General features: G+C 43.2%; 1 protein-coding gene across 1 annotated transcript; it reads left to right on the forward strand.

Moving 5' to 3' along the window:
• The first annotated feature begins 8,076 nt into the window (after nucleotides 1-8,076).
• Nucleotides 8,077-15,195, forward strand: ZNF780B (zinc finger protein 780B). The gene is given in 7 exon segments (XM_006871524.1): nucleotides 8,077-8,114; nucleotides 10,798-10,852; nucleotides 12,130-12,256; nucleotides 13,033-13,131; nucleotides 13,345-14,898; nucleotides 14,994-15,079; nucleotides 15,082-15,195. Coding segments are annotated over 7 exon segments (2,073 nt in total).
• The last annotated feature ends 304 nt before the right edge of the window (nucleotides 15,196-15,499 follow it).

Below are 15,499 nucleotides of genomic sequence, written 5' to 3' on the forward strand. Positions count from 1 at the left end.
CAAAGGAAACCCTATTTCCAAACAGGATTACATTCACAGATACAGGGGCTAGAATTCTAACACATTTTGAGGGGGTCACGATTTAATCCATGACTGTATATTAACTAATTTAACCCCAGAAGTAGTCACTGTCACTATCATTACCCCTACTGACAAGGTAACGGAGCTTCAGAGAGATAAGCAATGTGCCCAATGCCACAGGGCTTATAAGCAATTGGTGCAGGGTTTGAGTTCAAGAAGTCTGATTTCAAATTCCATGAGTCAAACTCCATTCTCAAAAGATGCCAGTAATTTGACAGATGTATGAGGGTGCTTCAAAAAGTTCAAAGAAAATTTGAATTCAAAGATAATGTAATTTTTTCATGAACTCTTTGAAGCCCTCTCATATAGGCCCTGAACTCATAAAGTTTTGCTTCATATCTCCTCCATGAAACCAGAGAACTGACATACCTACTATTATCACTGTGTTGTTGTTGTTAAATGCCGTTGAGTCAGTTCCAACTAATAGCAACCCTCCATAGGGTCTCCAAGGAGCAGCTGGTGGATTTGAACTGCCGAATTTGTGGTTCGCATTCCAATGCTGATCCTAGAGTGTCACACCATGCTCAACCAATTAGGTCTGATGAGGCAGAGGAGACAGAGAATAGGATACAGGACCACACAGAGGATTGCACCCAGGAACAAGATAGTAACAAACTGGAATTATAGGAGAGGCAAGCAGGGTGGAATGAGCAAGGTTACACAGGCTTCCTGGGAATTGGGTATCTTTTATAATTCTGTAGGCTTAAGATTAGAGGACCATCCCTAGGTGCTAGATACCTGACTCTGGGGTGACTAGGATGGGCGTATGGCCCCAGAGTGTGGGACCCTGCAAGAGGAGAGGTTGGAGAGTGGACTTAACCAGCTGCTCAAGATGGAGAACAGACCAGCCTCCAACCTCTACCCTGGGTCAACACAATATCGAAAGGAATCGGTGCTGCATTCTATAGGAGGTCCTGTCATTATCAGTAATTCTGCCGCTGCTGTCCTTTAGGAGTCCTGGTGTGGTGCTGTGGGTTAATGCGCTAGACTGCGAAGTCGGTTTGAACCACAAGGTTGGCGATTGAAGCTCACCGACCGCTCCTCGGAAACCCTACACAAGGTCGCTGTGGGTTGGAACTGACTCGATGGCACTTAACAACAACAACAGTCATTTAGTAAGCCTCTATTATTTGAAGACTGCAAAAGAATCAATGCACGAGTTATGGTGTTGAAGAACATTGAAAGTACCATGGACTGCCAGAAAAACAAACATCTGTCTTGGAAGAAGTATAGTCAGAGTCTTCATTAGAAGTGAGGATGGTGAGACTTCGTCTCTTGTACTTTGGACATGTTGTCAGGAGAGACCAGTCCCTGAGAGAGGACATCATACATGGTAAAGCGGAGGGTCAATGAAAAAAGAGGGAGACTCTCAAGGAGATGGGCTGATACAGTGGCAACAACAGTGGGCTCAAACGTCACAACGGTTGTGAGGAAGGTGCCGGGCTGGGCAGCGGTTCGTTCTGCTGTGCTAAGGCTGCTATGAGTTGGAACTGATTTAACAGCCTGGTGTGGCGCTGTGGGTTAATGCGCCAGACTGCAAAGCTGTTTGAACTGTAAGGTTGGCGGTTTAAGCTCACCAGCTGCTCCTTAGAAACCCCATACAGGGTTGCTATGAATCAGAACCGACTGGACAGCACTTCACAACAACAAAAGCATCAACAACAGTCACATTTGATAGGTTCTTTAGATATAGTCCACTATTCATAAACACCTGAATATAAAACATTGTATCGCATTTTAAGGTGAGCAGACTGAAAATAAGAAATGCAAAAAATCCAATGTGCCTCAGCCAAACACTTAATTAGGGAGGTGGCTTCTTTTCTATGTCTAGGTGAAATGTCAGGCTAAATGATATTTCAACTTAAGGAAAGACCGGTGTTGGACTACAGACATTTAAACTGAATGGTAACATCAACTAATGTCAAGAAGCTGGTATTCTCCTAAACAGTGTTGGTGGGAGTATAAATGGGTACGTTTTGGGGAGAAGTCTGATGGCGGCTAATTGCAACTTTAAAAAACACATGTACTCCAAGATTGAGCTTGTGTGGCACTGTGGGCTAATGCGTCAGCCTGCAAAGCTGTTTGAACTGCAAGGTCGGTGGTTCAAGCTCACCAGTCGCTCCTTGGAGACCCTATACAGGGTGGCTATGGGTCGGAATCGACTCGACGGCAGTTAATAACAACAACAAACACATATGAGCGTCATTCAAAAGTATTGCTGTTAGAGATCCGGTTCATCCATGCATACATGGGTTTATTCCAAGCAAAACATGTTTAAACATGTCTCTGCAATCAGTGGATGGCTTCAGACAAGTCCTCTCCCTAATCCACTTGTCTTAATTTCATTAGTGGATCTTCACAAAGAAAAAAGGTTCAATCGAAATAGTGACTTCCGAGGGGCCCTGTTGGGCCAGTTCAATTCCAGGCAGAAAGGCCAGCTCAGAAGGTTCTGGAGATGGTTTTGGTATTTCAAAGTGGTGATCTTGACAGATTTTTCTCCAAGGATGCACGATGATCATGGCACGGCTTCCTATGAAGAAGTTTTAAGAAAACTGACAACTGCTTTGTTGAGAAAACAGCTAGGAAAGTTGTTCGGAGGCATTCCCTCCCCTCCCCCATCATGATAATACAAAGGCTGTCCTATGAGAATTTCCTTGGGAAACCTTACTCCAGCCACTCTACATCCATGATCTTGCCCTTTCAAACTGTTTTTCCTTTCTTTTTTGTTCCCCAAACTCAGAATATAGAAAAGAAACACTTAGAAAATTACTTTGTAGCAATACTTTTTTGACTTACCCTGGTATAAATCAACCCCAGAAAGTAAATTGAGCACATAAAGACAAGTCCAATTATGTTGCCTGAAGTTCATTTTGTAATGACACATTTTGTAACAAAGGAATGGTGGTGGGAAGTGTTTTGAGTCAAGTAAGGAGTGCTGGTAATGTATTGGTTATGAATCGGGCTGTGAACCGCAAGGTTTGTTGTTGTTGTTGTTATGTGCCGTGGAGTCGGTTCCGACTCATAGTGACCCTGTACAGGGTTTCCAAGGCTGTAAATCTTTACGGGAGCAGAAAGCCTCATCTTTCTCCGGCGGAACAGCTGGTAGTTTCGAACTGCTGACCTTGCAGTTCGCAGCCCGATTTGTAACCACTACGCTACCAGAGAGCAGTTCAAAATGACCAGCTGCTCTGTGGGAGAAAGATGAGGCTTTCTGCTCCCGTAAAGATTTATAGCCTCCGAAACCCTGTACAGGGTCGCGATGAGTCGGAACCGCTATGAGGAAGAACACCTTAACCTTTGCGAGGCCCATTTTGCTATTCAGATAACAGGACAGAAAAGAATCGAGGATATTTGAAGTTTTTGTTTTTTCAAAAAAAATCTAAACCACACTTTCTAAATATAAAACCAATCAATTAGTCCAGCCTTGTTAAATGTACCTTCCTAAGTCCCCTCCGTAGTGTGGTGCTGTACGATAAGCACTGTATTGCTAACCTCAAGGTCGGCAGTTCAAATCCATCAGCCCCTCCTTGGAAACCCTATTCAGGGTTGCTATGAGTCGGAACCGACTGGACGGCACTTAACAAGTCCCCTCCATACCATAGAAAAATGTAAGTCTATTTCTGTCACCATTTTAATTGAATTATTTCTTCTTTAATAAATTGTGCTGACTTGCGTTTTTCTCCTTAAAAAACAAGAACGAAAGCTGTTGATAACTCTTAACATGCAGTAGCAACTTGCTGCGCCTGCGCAACCCCTGCGGGGTGGAAGTTCCACAAATCACCGGGACCACATCCGTTGGGGGCGGGCCCAAATTGCATGCTGGGATTGATCTAATCAGCTGGGTTCTAGGCTTTCGGAGGCTGTTACAGCTCCGGAGTGTTTCTCAGCGAACGCTTCTGCTAAAACAACCCGCGGTTCCGAGTCGTTTCCGGTGCCCGTACTCGACCACTCGGTGGGCGATGTCTTTGAACACCTACGGGAAACTTCTGCGGATTAGGATCCAAGCCGGACCGACCAGACTGTGGGGTCTGCGAGAGGCAGGCATTTAGAGTGAGGAACCACGGGCGCGGACCAGGTATGTGCGGCAATCTGAGATTTGTGTGTGCGTATGAGTCCTGGTGTGGAGATAGAGGGTAAGCACTGGACTACTAAGTGCAAGATCGGCGGTTCAAACCCACCAGTCGCTCCTTGGAAATCCTGTACAGGGTCGCTATGGTAGCGGAGCTATACAAGGAGCTCTGGTAGTGTTGTCGTTACAAATCGGGCTGTCACACCAAAGACCTTCTCCTGGAGGATGCAAGCGTTATTGCCGCACATGTATAGGGTGCCTTTGTGCTTTAGTTTTTGTTGAGAAAATGAATTTGTGGTTTTAAAACATACAAATGACAGTGAATGATGAAAGACATGAAAAAGGATAACTGACCATCAGAACCCTGCGTGCATAATTCCTACATCTCTGTTTCATATTTACCTAGCCAGTTGCTCGCATCTTTTTTGTGCACGGCTGTTAGGTATTCTCCAGCCTCAGTCGGTTCTGAAACAATCCAGCTAAACACTGCACCACCCTCACAGCTGTCACTGTGTTTGAGCCCTTTGTTTGCAGACACTGTCACTTCTTGAGGGTCTTTTGCTTTTTTTTCCTGTCCCTTTCTTTACCAAGCATGATATTTGTCTCCAGGAACTGGTCCCTCCTAACAACATGCTTGTGGGACAGTCGCACCAGGCTCACTTCTAAGGAGCATGCTGGTTGTACTTCTTCCAAGACAAGTTTGTTTTGGTAGCCCATGTACTTTTTATATTCTTCACCGCACTGTAATTCAAGTGCACTAATTCTTTGGTTATCTCTAGTTATTGCTCCGCTTTCACATACATATGAGGCAATTGAAAATACCCCATATGGCTTGGGTCAGGTGCATATTAGTCCTCAAAGTGACGTGATTACTTTCAACACAAAAAGAGATCTTTTGCAGATTTATCCACAGTAACACTGTCTAAGATGGTATAAAAATAAACCTCCAGGGGGGTAATGTTAAAGCTTATTTTTAGACTATGATTTGCTGAGATTAATAATACCCAGGTGGAGTTGCATACCAGATATCTTTTGGCCTTCACAAGCTTGTAAGCTTCAAAGCAAGGCAGGACTAGAGATGGGTAGATGATTCCAGTCAGGAATTGACAAGAGTTGTGTCTCTTCTGTGAGGCTTTCAGGACTGGGAAAGTGATAACACAGAAAGTGGTTGAAACAAGAGCCAGCATTTCCCCAGAGTTCACGAGTTGAAAATTTTAAAACCTTTTGAGGTTTGGCAGCCCAAGTTGTTTGGTTTTTAGACTTCACTTTGAGTGGACTGTGAGAGGCAATACAATGTCTTGTTAAGAGCATGGGGTCTAAATCCTGAGTTGGAATCTTGGCTCTGACACTTTTGGGTAGACCTAGACTTGTAATGAGCATTTTTCTTGAGTTGCTTCTGACTCATAGTGAGCCTGTATAGGGTTTCCAAGGCTGTAATGAGCATTGTTGTTAGTGCCATTGAGTTGGTTCTGACTCGCAGTGAGCCTGTATAGGGTTTCTGAGGAGCAGCTGGTGGGTTTGAACTGCTGACCTTGGGTTCAAAGTCCAGTACTGATCCTGTGGTGCCACACCAGGAGTCCATGTTGTTGTTATGTGCCGTGGAGTTGGTTCCGACTCCTATACAAGGTTTCCAAGGCTGTAAATCTCACGGAAGCAGAAAACCTCATCTGTCTTCCGCGGAACACCTGGTTGTTTCGAACTGCTGACCCTGAGGTTTGCAGCCGGATTCGTAACCACTACGCTACCAGAGTTCCTTAGATCGATCACCATTATCGTACTTAACAACAACAGCAGCAAAGTGTTGGTAACGATTTGAATTCGATCTTGGATGAAAGACAAAGGAAATGGATTACACAAGGACCAAAGGTTCATTTTAGAAAGAGAGTGGTTAAAGGGCCCTGTATAGGGGTTAGCCAAGAAAACCAAGACCACCTATTAGCTTTGAGGTTGTCCCACCAAGTGAGTCCTCCTTTTAGTCCTTCTCTGCGGTCACTGGCTTTCTTGGTTATCTCATTAAAGGCTTTGGTAACTTGACCAGATTGGTTTACGTATAAACAACATTCTTCACTTAGAAGTGCATTTGTGTAGTAATGTTGAAGTAAGGAGGTCAAGGACTCTTCTGCTTTGTCGGACGACCACTGCTACATAGTAGAGTCGAGTTACTTTAGAGTAGCAGACTTTGATCTCTTAGTGCTGTTATTTGATCTGCTACTTTTATTGATAATCGTTGGATTCCCAAGATTGATGGCTAGGGAAGGTGGGGGGCTAATCTGTTGGGTGGACAAAGGAGGAAGCAATGGATGTGGGCTTAAAGGACTGGGTGAAGGAGCAGAGGAAGTGGGTTGAGGATGATGGGGTGTTTTATTGTTGAGTTATGTGATAGTTGACATGGGAGAACATTAGTTTTACATTCATTCTATCATATATTGTTTCATTGCCATAGTTACAATCCCGTCCATGCATCATCAACCAACCAAAGGGTATACCCTACAAGCCTACCCCACCCCACCCCCACCCTGGTCATTAGCACACAGCCCCTCTCCCTTTCTGGATCTCAAGTCCCCATTCACTCTATCTCTCCGCTTCATCGCCTCTGCCTCCATCTCAGGCATCACTGCTTCTCTGGGTAGGGTCCCGCTCTTGGCTCTTCTTCATTGATGGTCCCAGGAACCTCTGCTCCTAGACTGAAAAGTTAATCACTCCCCTCCTTGCTGTAAAATGTCCACCTTTACATTTCCATCCCTCACAATCAGTCCTGATAACAACTATTCACTATTGCATCACAAGAGACCCATCTGCATTTCATTTCATCCGCCCTTCCTAGACAGGTTGGATACTACTCACTGGAGACTCTACCTTTCTCCACGTCCTCTGGATCTAGGTTCCCTCTTGAAAGCTTGTAAGCCAGTCACTTCTTGCCTTTGTAAACCCCGCCCTCCCCACCACCATTTTGGGTAGCCAATGTCCAAGTTGCCCATCCCTGTCTACTCTGTGTGTGGAGGGGGTGGGAATGATTCTTGCAGTAAGGATTTGTTTCCTCTTTTGATCTACTGCATCCATAGGTGTAGGTCAAGTTCATCAAACTGTATCAGATGACACTTTTTTTCCTCTTCTTTCTTCTTCTAGTTGAGCTCTGATCATCCAGCCATTGGAGCCAGGTCAAGTGGGTATTATCTACAAGTCCTCCACCCCCATTTTTAATGAATGAACAACTTTAAAAGATTTTTCTAAACTTGACAAGGCCAGGGCTGGGATCTTCAAGGAGAGTTTTAAGCTTGTTGAAAGCAACCTCACATTCCGAGGTTCATACTAATCGTGTCTTCTCCCTTTAGGGTCTCATATAATGGTTTTGCAATAAGACCAAAGTTAGGTGTTCAAATCCTAGAGAACCTTGTCATTCCCAGAAACTCTCTCAAGTGTCTTAGTTGAGGGGGGGACACTTAATCTAGTAGTTATTTCTTTTAGGGGCCAAGCCCTAGTTTTCTGGGACAGCATGAATTCCCAGGTAGTGTGTTTTTGCTTTAGAGATTTGGGCCCCTAATTTGAGCAGAAACTTTCTCACGATGAGGGGTGTTGTACACTCAGGCATGTAAACAAAAACAGGCCGAAAGTATTGATCATGGAAATGAAATCACAAAGGCTTAGTCAAGGGTTTGACTGCCACCCCCCAAATCCTGCACTCAGTGGCTGACAAGGGTCCAAGTAAAGCTGGCAAGGCAGAGAAGGTTGCTCTCACATCTAAATGAGAAAAGTAGTCTTGCCTTCCACCTCCACAGACACCTGAGGCTCCACAGTGATGATGATGATGATGATGATGATGATGATGATGATGATGATGATGATGATGCGTTTGTTGTCGGGAGCTGGGAGCGTGGCTGTCTAGCCTCTGGGCATCATCAATGCAGGGCTCCCTCAGCTGGAGGGGCATGGACCTATGCCACCACGAGACTCAGGGCTTTGGACAGTGGGGGTCAACGTTGTGCCCCACTGTAGGTCATTCCAGACACTCCCACACAGTTGTGACTTTGGTTAAGATCAAGATTACCTGCTTACTCGGCTATAGCCAAATGGGTTTCATCAAAGTGGGAGGGAGGTAATTAGCTGGGCGTTGGAAAGTGACTGCCAGCAGCTGAGCCTGCTTCTCAGTGATTTTGGTCCTCTGAGGCCGTCCTTAGCCTTCTTAGGGTCATTACAGCCTTGTTAGCCTCCGTCACTAGTTGAGATACAGGCGTGTTAGGTCCCAGTTCTACCTTTCTTCATTTTCTTCTAATATTTCAGGTAGGCCTGAGTCAAGAAGTGCATACTTAGGGCCTCCCTCCCTGTATCCTAGTCTGGGTCTATATTTGCATACTTCCTGAATGCCTGTTTAATTCAAGGAAGAAAGAATTCTGGGGGATTCGAGTGATGTCAAGAAACTTCTAGGGAGTGTCCAACTGAAATGGGCACTGAGGGTTTGGGTGAGCCAAATGAGTAGGGATTGATGAAGAGAGAAAACAGGGCCTAGGGTCCGCTTAGTGAGTAGAAAGAGATCAGAGTTTGCCAGGATAGCTCCGGAAACCAAGGCTCGCTCAAAAGGTGAGATGTGATGAAACATATAGCAGCCTCAGCCTCAGGACAGGTAAGACAGACAGCAGAGAGGACTTCTGGTGGGCCTTGGGGGCTTGAGGAGGGAGTAAGAAGAAACATACAAGAGGCAGAATGTAGACAGGGCGACAGGCAAGTTCATAGGAAGCCTGAAATTGGGGACCTCGGACCATTTGCCAAGGTGACAACAACAAACATCAAGTTGGAGCCCAGTTGTGATTGAGTGAGCCATTCTCCAGTCCCACTTTTTGGTCTCCCAATTTATATCGGGGCAGGCCAGTCCCAGCGCCTTCGGATTCTTAAGGAGACATCCCCAAATGGAGTCTTTTGGTTGGATCACTGAGCATTGCCCATTGATGGAAACTCTATGAAACAAAGAAAGGGCATCTCACAGATGACAACATGCCGAGAAACAAAAGATTCAGTCAGAGCGTGCCCTGCCTGAACAAGGTGAAGAGATCTGACAAGAGAGTCAGGCATCCCTGATTCTGATACCAGACTGAGACTTAAAGATCTTCCTCTAAAGTCGAGCATCCCTGAGACCAGGGCAAGACCGAATCTAGAAGGGGAAATGGTCAGGAAGTGTCCTTTGAGACTGTACCCCCAAACAAAAAGTGATAGACTCGTTTTCAGAATTTACCGACTGAGGAAGAAAGGTGAGATGATTGCTGTAGGATAAGCACTGGACTGCCAGCTACAAGGTTGGAGGTTCAAACCGACCAGCTGCTCCTTGGAAACCTTGCACAGGGTTACTATGAGTTGGAACAGACTTGATGGCACTTAGCAATAATGAAGTGTATATGTATACTTGCATATATGTTGTTGGCTGTTGGCTGTTAAAGTGCCGTCATGAATTGGTTCAGACTCATAGCGAACCTGTGTAGGGTTTCTAAAGTGTGGCTGGTGAATTTGAACTGCCAACCTTGTAGTTCAAATGGACCTTGCGGTTGAGTGCTTGTCCTGTGGTGTCAGATCAGGACTCCACATGCATATACATAGATAAACATATAGGAATGTGTATAGCATGAGAGCATATCAGACAAACCCAAAATGAGGGACATTCTATCAAATAGAGTCCTGGTGTGGCACTGTGGGTTAATGCGCCAGACTGCAAAGCCGTTTGAACTGCAAGGTCGGTGGTTCAAGCTCACCAGCTGCTCCTCAGAAACCCTATACAGGGTCACTATGGGTTGGAACCGACTCGATGGCGCATCACAACAACAACAACAACATGCCACATTAATGTCTAGCCATAGTTAAATCAAATATGCTGTATACGTAAGCAAAAAAATAAAATCAGGGTCAGAATGACAATATACAAACTGTTAATATGACATGTTATTTTCTATTTTGTAGTCTTTTGTCCCCCGTCCTCCCCCATTTAATGTCTGTTAATCTTTATATGTAAATATATTTAACAATGTAATTATGTTATCATTTTATAACATGATTTTCCTGCTTGCCATGTATCAGAATATTTAATGACTATTTAGTAACAACAACAACAACAACTTAATATTCTGTTACATGAATGTTCCAAGCTGTAATTGATTAGTTTGCTTCCTTGGATGCAGAATGCTGAATGATGTCTGAACAACTCCAATTATATCCTTTCCATTCTTTATGCCTTATACCAGTCCTAGGTCCATGAAAGTTTGTAATATGACCCCCTTTCATCTCTGAAAAGTGGGATTGAGGGAGGAGAATCTGTTTAAGGTGGGGTAAGGGGCCCAGAGTTAGGTCTAGAGCCACACTGGAGGACTGGTCAACATTCGAGTGGAAGTATTTCAGAGCCGTTCAAGGCAGAAGTTCCTCTATTCTTCATTCATGTTGGTACAGTGGGTCCTCGGGGCTTGGGAGAGATCTTGGTTTTGTCCTGACACCTATTCTTTACTGGTTTGTAGTTGTGTGTATGTATTTGTAGGAGGAGGTTTGAGTGTTAGCAGGTAGTTGCATCATAGAAATGGAGAAGAAAATAGTTCTATTAATTATAAGTCATCTTAAGAGCACTGAGGCAGAGCAGAGCATGACTTAAGGCTGCCTTTTGTTTTTTTTCTCCCCAGGAGAGGTAACCAAAGGAAGATCGATCAATGCTGTAAGTCTGAAAACATGGCCCATGTAAGTTAGTATTTCTCTTTTCTTGAAGTATGACTTTTAGGCTGTTGTGGTTAAGTGCTATAGAGTCGGTTCTACCTCTTAGCAATCCTGTATAGGGTTTCCGAGGAGGGGCTGGTGGGTTTGAACCACAGACCTCGTGGTTAGCAGTCCAGTGCTTATCTATAGCAGCACTTCAGGACTTTCAGGTTATGTGACTTTTTTTTTTTTTTTTTACTTTTCCTAAAATCGTCTATCTAAAGATCCTATATCACAGTGCCTCCCATTACAGCGAAGGTTGGTGGAGAAAAAAGTTTAGTGTTAATTTCGTATGTGTCTTTTTTTCTAAAAAGGGCTGATTTTTGGGGGACACTTGTTCATCATCTATTTCAGTATCCATGCCTCTATCAAGGTAAATGTTGGCATAGTAAAAGGGTTGGTACTCTGGAGAAATGGGTTGCTGAGTTTGAGAAGTTAGAGATGATTGTCCCATGTGACCACATGTGTGGGAAAATCTTGAAACTTCTCCATTGACTTGTGGTTTGCAGGCAGGTAAGATGGAATTCGGTTTTGAGTAGCCTCAGACTTAGTGTGTATGATGAAGCAATCTGCTTCAGGAGGCTTTTGGGCAAGGGCTGAGTGGGATTGTAGATGGTAAGAGAAAGAAGACTGCCCGTTATATTTCAGTGGTAGGTGATTGCAGATTCCTGGAATCGGGGAAGACCTTCGATTTTGACCGCCATCACCATGAGTGGGGGACCTCATTGACAGCAGCCAACAGAAACAATGAAACAATGAAATCTTATGTCAACTGTATGGACTATTGTACAACTTCCTATAAAATTATCTGTTATGGCAAGAAAAAATGCTCTTGATATCGTCAGATATCATAATGAACTTGAAGACAGATCATTCCTCAATTTTATGTAAATTATATTTTCTAAAATAGATATAGAAAACTTGAGGAGGAATAGATTTCCATTTTCCCCTGTACACCTTAAAAGATAACGATCGTGTCCTAAGAATTTAGGAAGCGCAGGTACTTAGTAGGCACTGTGCTCACTATGTACTGTTTTCTTTAATGGGGAACACATTCTTTTATCCATTCCCAGGCATGTTGGGATAAGGAAGTTGCCTCATAGCATACAAGAAGTTTACAGCAGCAGGATCCTCTAAGAATGTGTGGACTCTCTGCTTTAGTCATGTGAATTTCATTTAGAGTGCAGTCCTTCACCTCTTCTCTTTTTATCTTGAAGAGATTTCCTTAAGTTTTCCTTTAATACATGTGTTTATGGTTTCAGGGATCATTGTCATTCAGGGATGTGGCCATCAACTTCTCTCAGGAGGAGTGGGAATGCCTGGATCGTGTCCAGAGGGACTTGTACAGTGACGTGATGCTGGAGAACTATAACCATTTGATCTCACTGGGTAAGGTCATTTGTCTCAGTGTCTGCTCTCTGGACTGTCAGCTTTCCTCACTGGGAATTTCAGGGCCGTCTGTGCCCAGAAGAATAGTTTGGGATTTTTTGGGGGTTGGAAATGAAAACTGCCAGGAAGTACCTACATCATTCTCATTCTTCAGGGACCTTCCTAACACTGGTCCTCTTGGTAATTGCCTCTTTTTCCTAATGAACAAGGCCTGGATTTGAAAATTTGAACACTTATTGGAAGGTTTGATTTCGGAATTACTGCAGATGCTGTGTTGCTTTGTTGTGCTTTTGGGGTTTTTTTTCCCCCTTGACGCACTGCAAGGAGAGCAGATTCTAATTTTTCTATCAAAAGTACCTCTATGATATAATATTAATTGGGTCTGCACAATTCATTTTAAATTAAAGAGAACACATTTCATGTTCTACAGTGGGTATTCCTTTACCTGTCTGTGATAGACAGTTTCAGGCCATGAAATGGGAATTTTTCATTGAATGACTATATATACTAAGTAAGTGTCTAAGGAAGCAAGATATAACAGTAAACCTAACAGTAAACTTTATGCCTACTATGTACCAGACCATGTTGTAAGTATTTTATGTTATATGCCATGTCCTTTTCCAGTCTGGTTGATCTCACCCAATCCTCTTACCCTTTTCTGAAATCTTTTCTCAGTATAATTTCCACTTTTAGTTTGTTAATATTGTTTATTTGATTAGCAAGCATCAAGGTTCTTTTTATTCTATACCTTTAAGAAAATTCCTTTTCTTGTATAGGAAGTAGTTTCAGTTCTAAACCAGATGTGATTACCTTTCTGGAGCAAAGGAGAGAGCCCTGGATGGTCGTGAGAGAAGAATCAAGCGGACGGTACTCTGGTGAGTAAGAGGAAGGCAGATCGGGGATCCATCGGGGTCCAAAACAGCCAGATGGTCAGAGAGGAGAAGACGGATTCTCTTTTTTCATGATTGCAGGTCGCCTTCTTTTTCAGATTCTCTGGAAATAATTCCAGATTTAAACCATTCATTTAATGGGTTTGGTGCATGTGTCACAGTAAAATAAAATATTTTTGCTTTCACCTTATATTTCAGATTTGGAGGCAGATTATGGAGCCAAGAAGTTATCTCCAGAAAATATATATGAAACAAGCTTATCCTCATGGGAGATAAAGCACATAAGTATGTCTGCAGAGCTTGACATGCCCATCTTTAGAATTGATTCAAAATACAGAAGCGGGCTTGAAGAACCACAGGAATTTCTAGAGGGATATATTGGTCAGAAGATAATCAGCTATGAAACAGTGCCTGCTTACACTCATCATTCTTCTCCTATTCATGGTACAAGTACACCGTATGAATGTAAGGAATATGGGCAACTCTTTCTGCGTGGTTCAAATCATATTCCACAGCAAAGTACTCATAGCAGAGAGAAGCCCTATGAATGTAGTGAATGTGGAAAAGCCTTTAGCCTTCTCACCCACCTAAATCATCATAAGAACATTCATAGAAGTGAGAAACCATTTCAGTGTGAAGAATGTGGGAAATCCTTTAATTGTAGCTCAAACCTTGTTCAGCACCAGAATATTCATACTGGTGAGAAACTGTATGAATATAAGGAATGTGGGAAAGGCTTTCGTCGTGGCTCAAATCTTGTTCAGCATCAGAAAATTCCTTCCAATGAGAATCCCTTTATGTGTAAGGAATGTGGGAAGACCTTTAAATATCACTGCCGACTGACTGAACATAACAGAATTCATACTGGTGAGAAATCTTTTGAATGTAGAGAATGTGGAAAGGCCTTTAGTCTTCCGACACAGCTTACCCGACATCGGAATATTCATACTGGGGAGAAACCGTTTCATTGTACTGACTGTGGGAAGTCCTTTAATCGTGCCTCAAACCTTGTTCAGCATCAGAGCATTCATGCTGGAGTGAAACCATATAAATGTAAGGAATGTGGGAAAGGCTTTAGTCGTGGCTCAAATCTTACTCAGCATCAGAAAATTCATTCTAATACGAAACCCTTTATATGTAAGGAATGTGGGAAGACCTTTAAATATCACTACCGACTGACTGAACATCACAGGGTTCATGCTGGTGTGAAACCCTATGAATGTAAGCAATGTGGGAAAGGCTTTAGTCGTGGTTCAAATCTTATTCAGCATCAGAAAACTCATTCCAGTGAGAAACCCTTTATATGTAAGGAATGTGGGAAGACCTTTAAATATAATTGTCGACTGATTGAACATCACAGAATTCATACTGGTGAGAAATCTTTTGAATGTGAAGAATGTGGAAAGGCCTTTAGTCTTCTGACACAGCTTACCCGACATCGGAACATTCATACTGGGGAGAAACCGTTTCAGTGTAAAGTATGTGGGAAATCCTTTAATCGTGGCTCCAATCTTGCTCAACATCAGAGCATTCATACTGGTGAGAAGCCCTATGAATGTAAGCAATGCGGGAAGACTTTTAGACTTCATGTACTGCTTTCTCGACATCAGAAAACTCATACCGGTGAGAACCTCTTTGAATGTGAGGAATGTGAGATAGCCTTCAGACATCAGTATCAACTTATCAAACATCAACGAATTCATACTGGTGTGAAACCCTATGAATGTAAGAAACGTGGGAAGAGTTTCAGCCATAGTAGGAGTCCTGGTGTGGCGCTGTAGGATAAGCACTGGACTGCTAACTGCAGGGTCAGCAGTTCAAACCCACCAGCATAAAGACTTTTAGTTGTACCTCAAACCTTGTTCAAAATTGGAGAATTCATATTGGTAAGAAACCTTATTTATGTAAAGAATGTGGGAGAATCTTTCTGCACGTCAGAGAATCCACACTGGTGTGAAACCTTACGACTGCAACAAGTCTGGGAAGGCTTTGAGACTGTTTAGTCTTCATTGCCTATCAAAGAATTCAGACGGGTTTGCAGTCCTGTGAATGTAATGAATGTTGTAAATGGTCAGCTTATCCAACATCAGAAAATTCAGTCCTCAGAAGGCAAATGGATATAAGAAACGTTGGCAAACCTTCACTGTGTGTGAACAACTTATTCAGCATCAACAAACTCATTCTGATGAGGAGTCCTGTGAATATAAAAGGATGTCAGAAAATTTTTATCATGGCCTAAGAGTTGCTCAACATGAGAGTATTCACACTAGTGAGAAACCCTTTGTGATAGTTCAGGTCTTGTGACAACTTGTCTTGGTCAGGCTTGTCAGTAGTTTGGCAGTTAAGATGTTGC

This window comes from Chrysochloris asiatica, unplaced genomic scaffold, assembly GCF_000296735.1.
Source record: "Chrysochloris asiatica unplaced genomic scaffold, ChrAsi1.0 scaffold00168, whole genome shotgun sequence".
Taxonomy (NCBI): Eukaryota; Metazoa; Chordata; class Mammalia; order Afrosoricida; family Chrysochloridae; genus Chrysochloris; species Chrysochloris asiatica.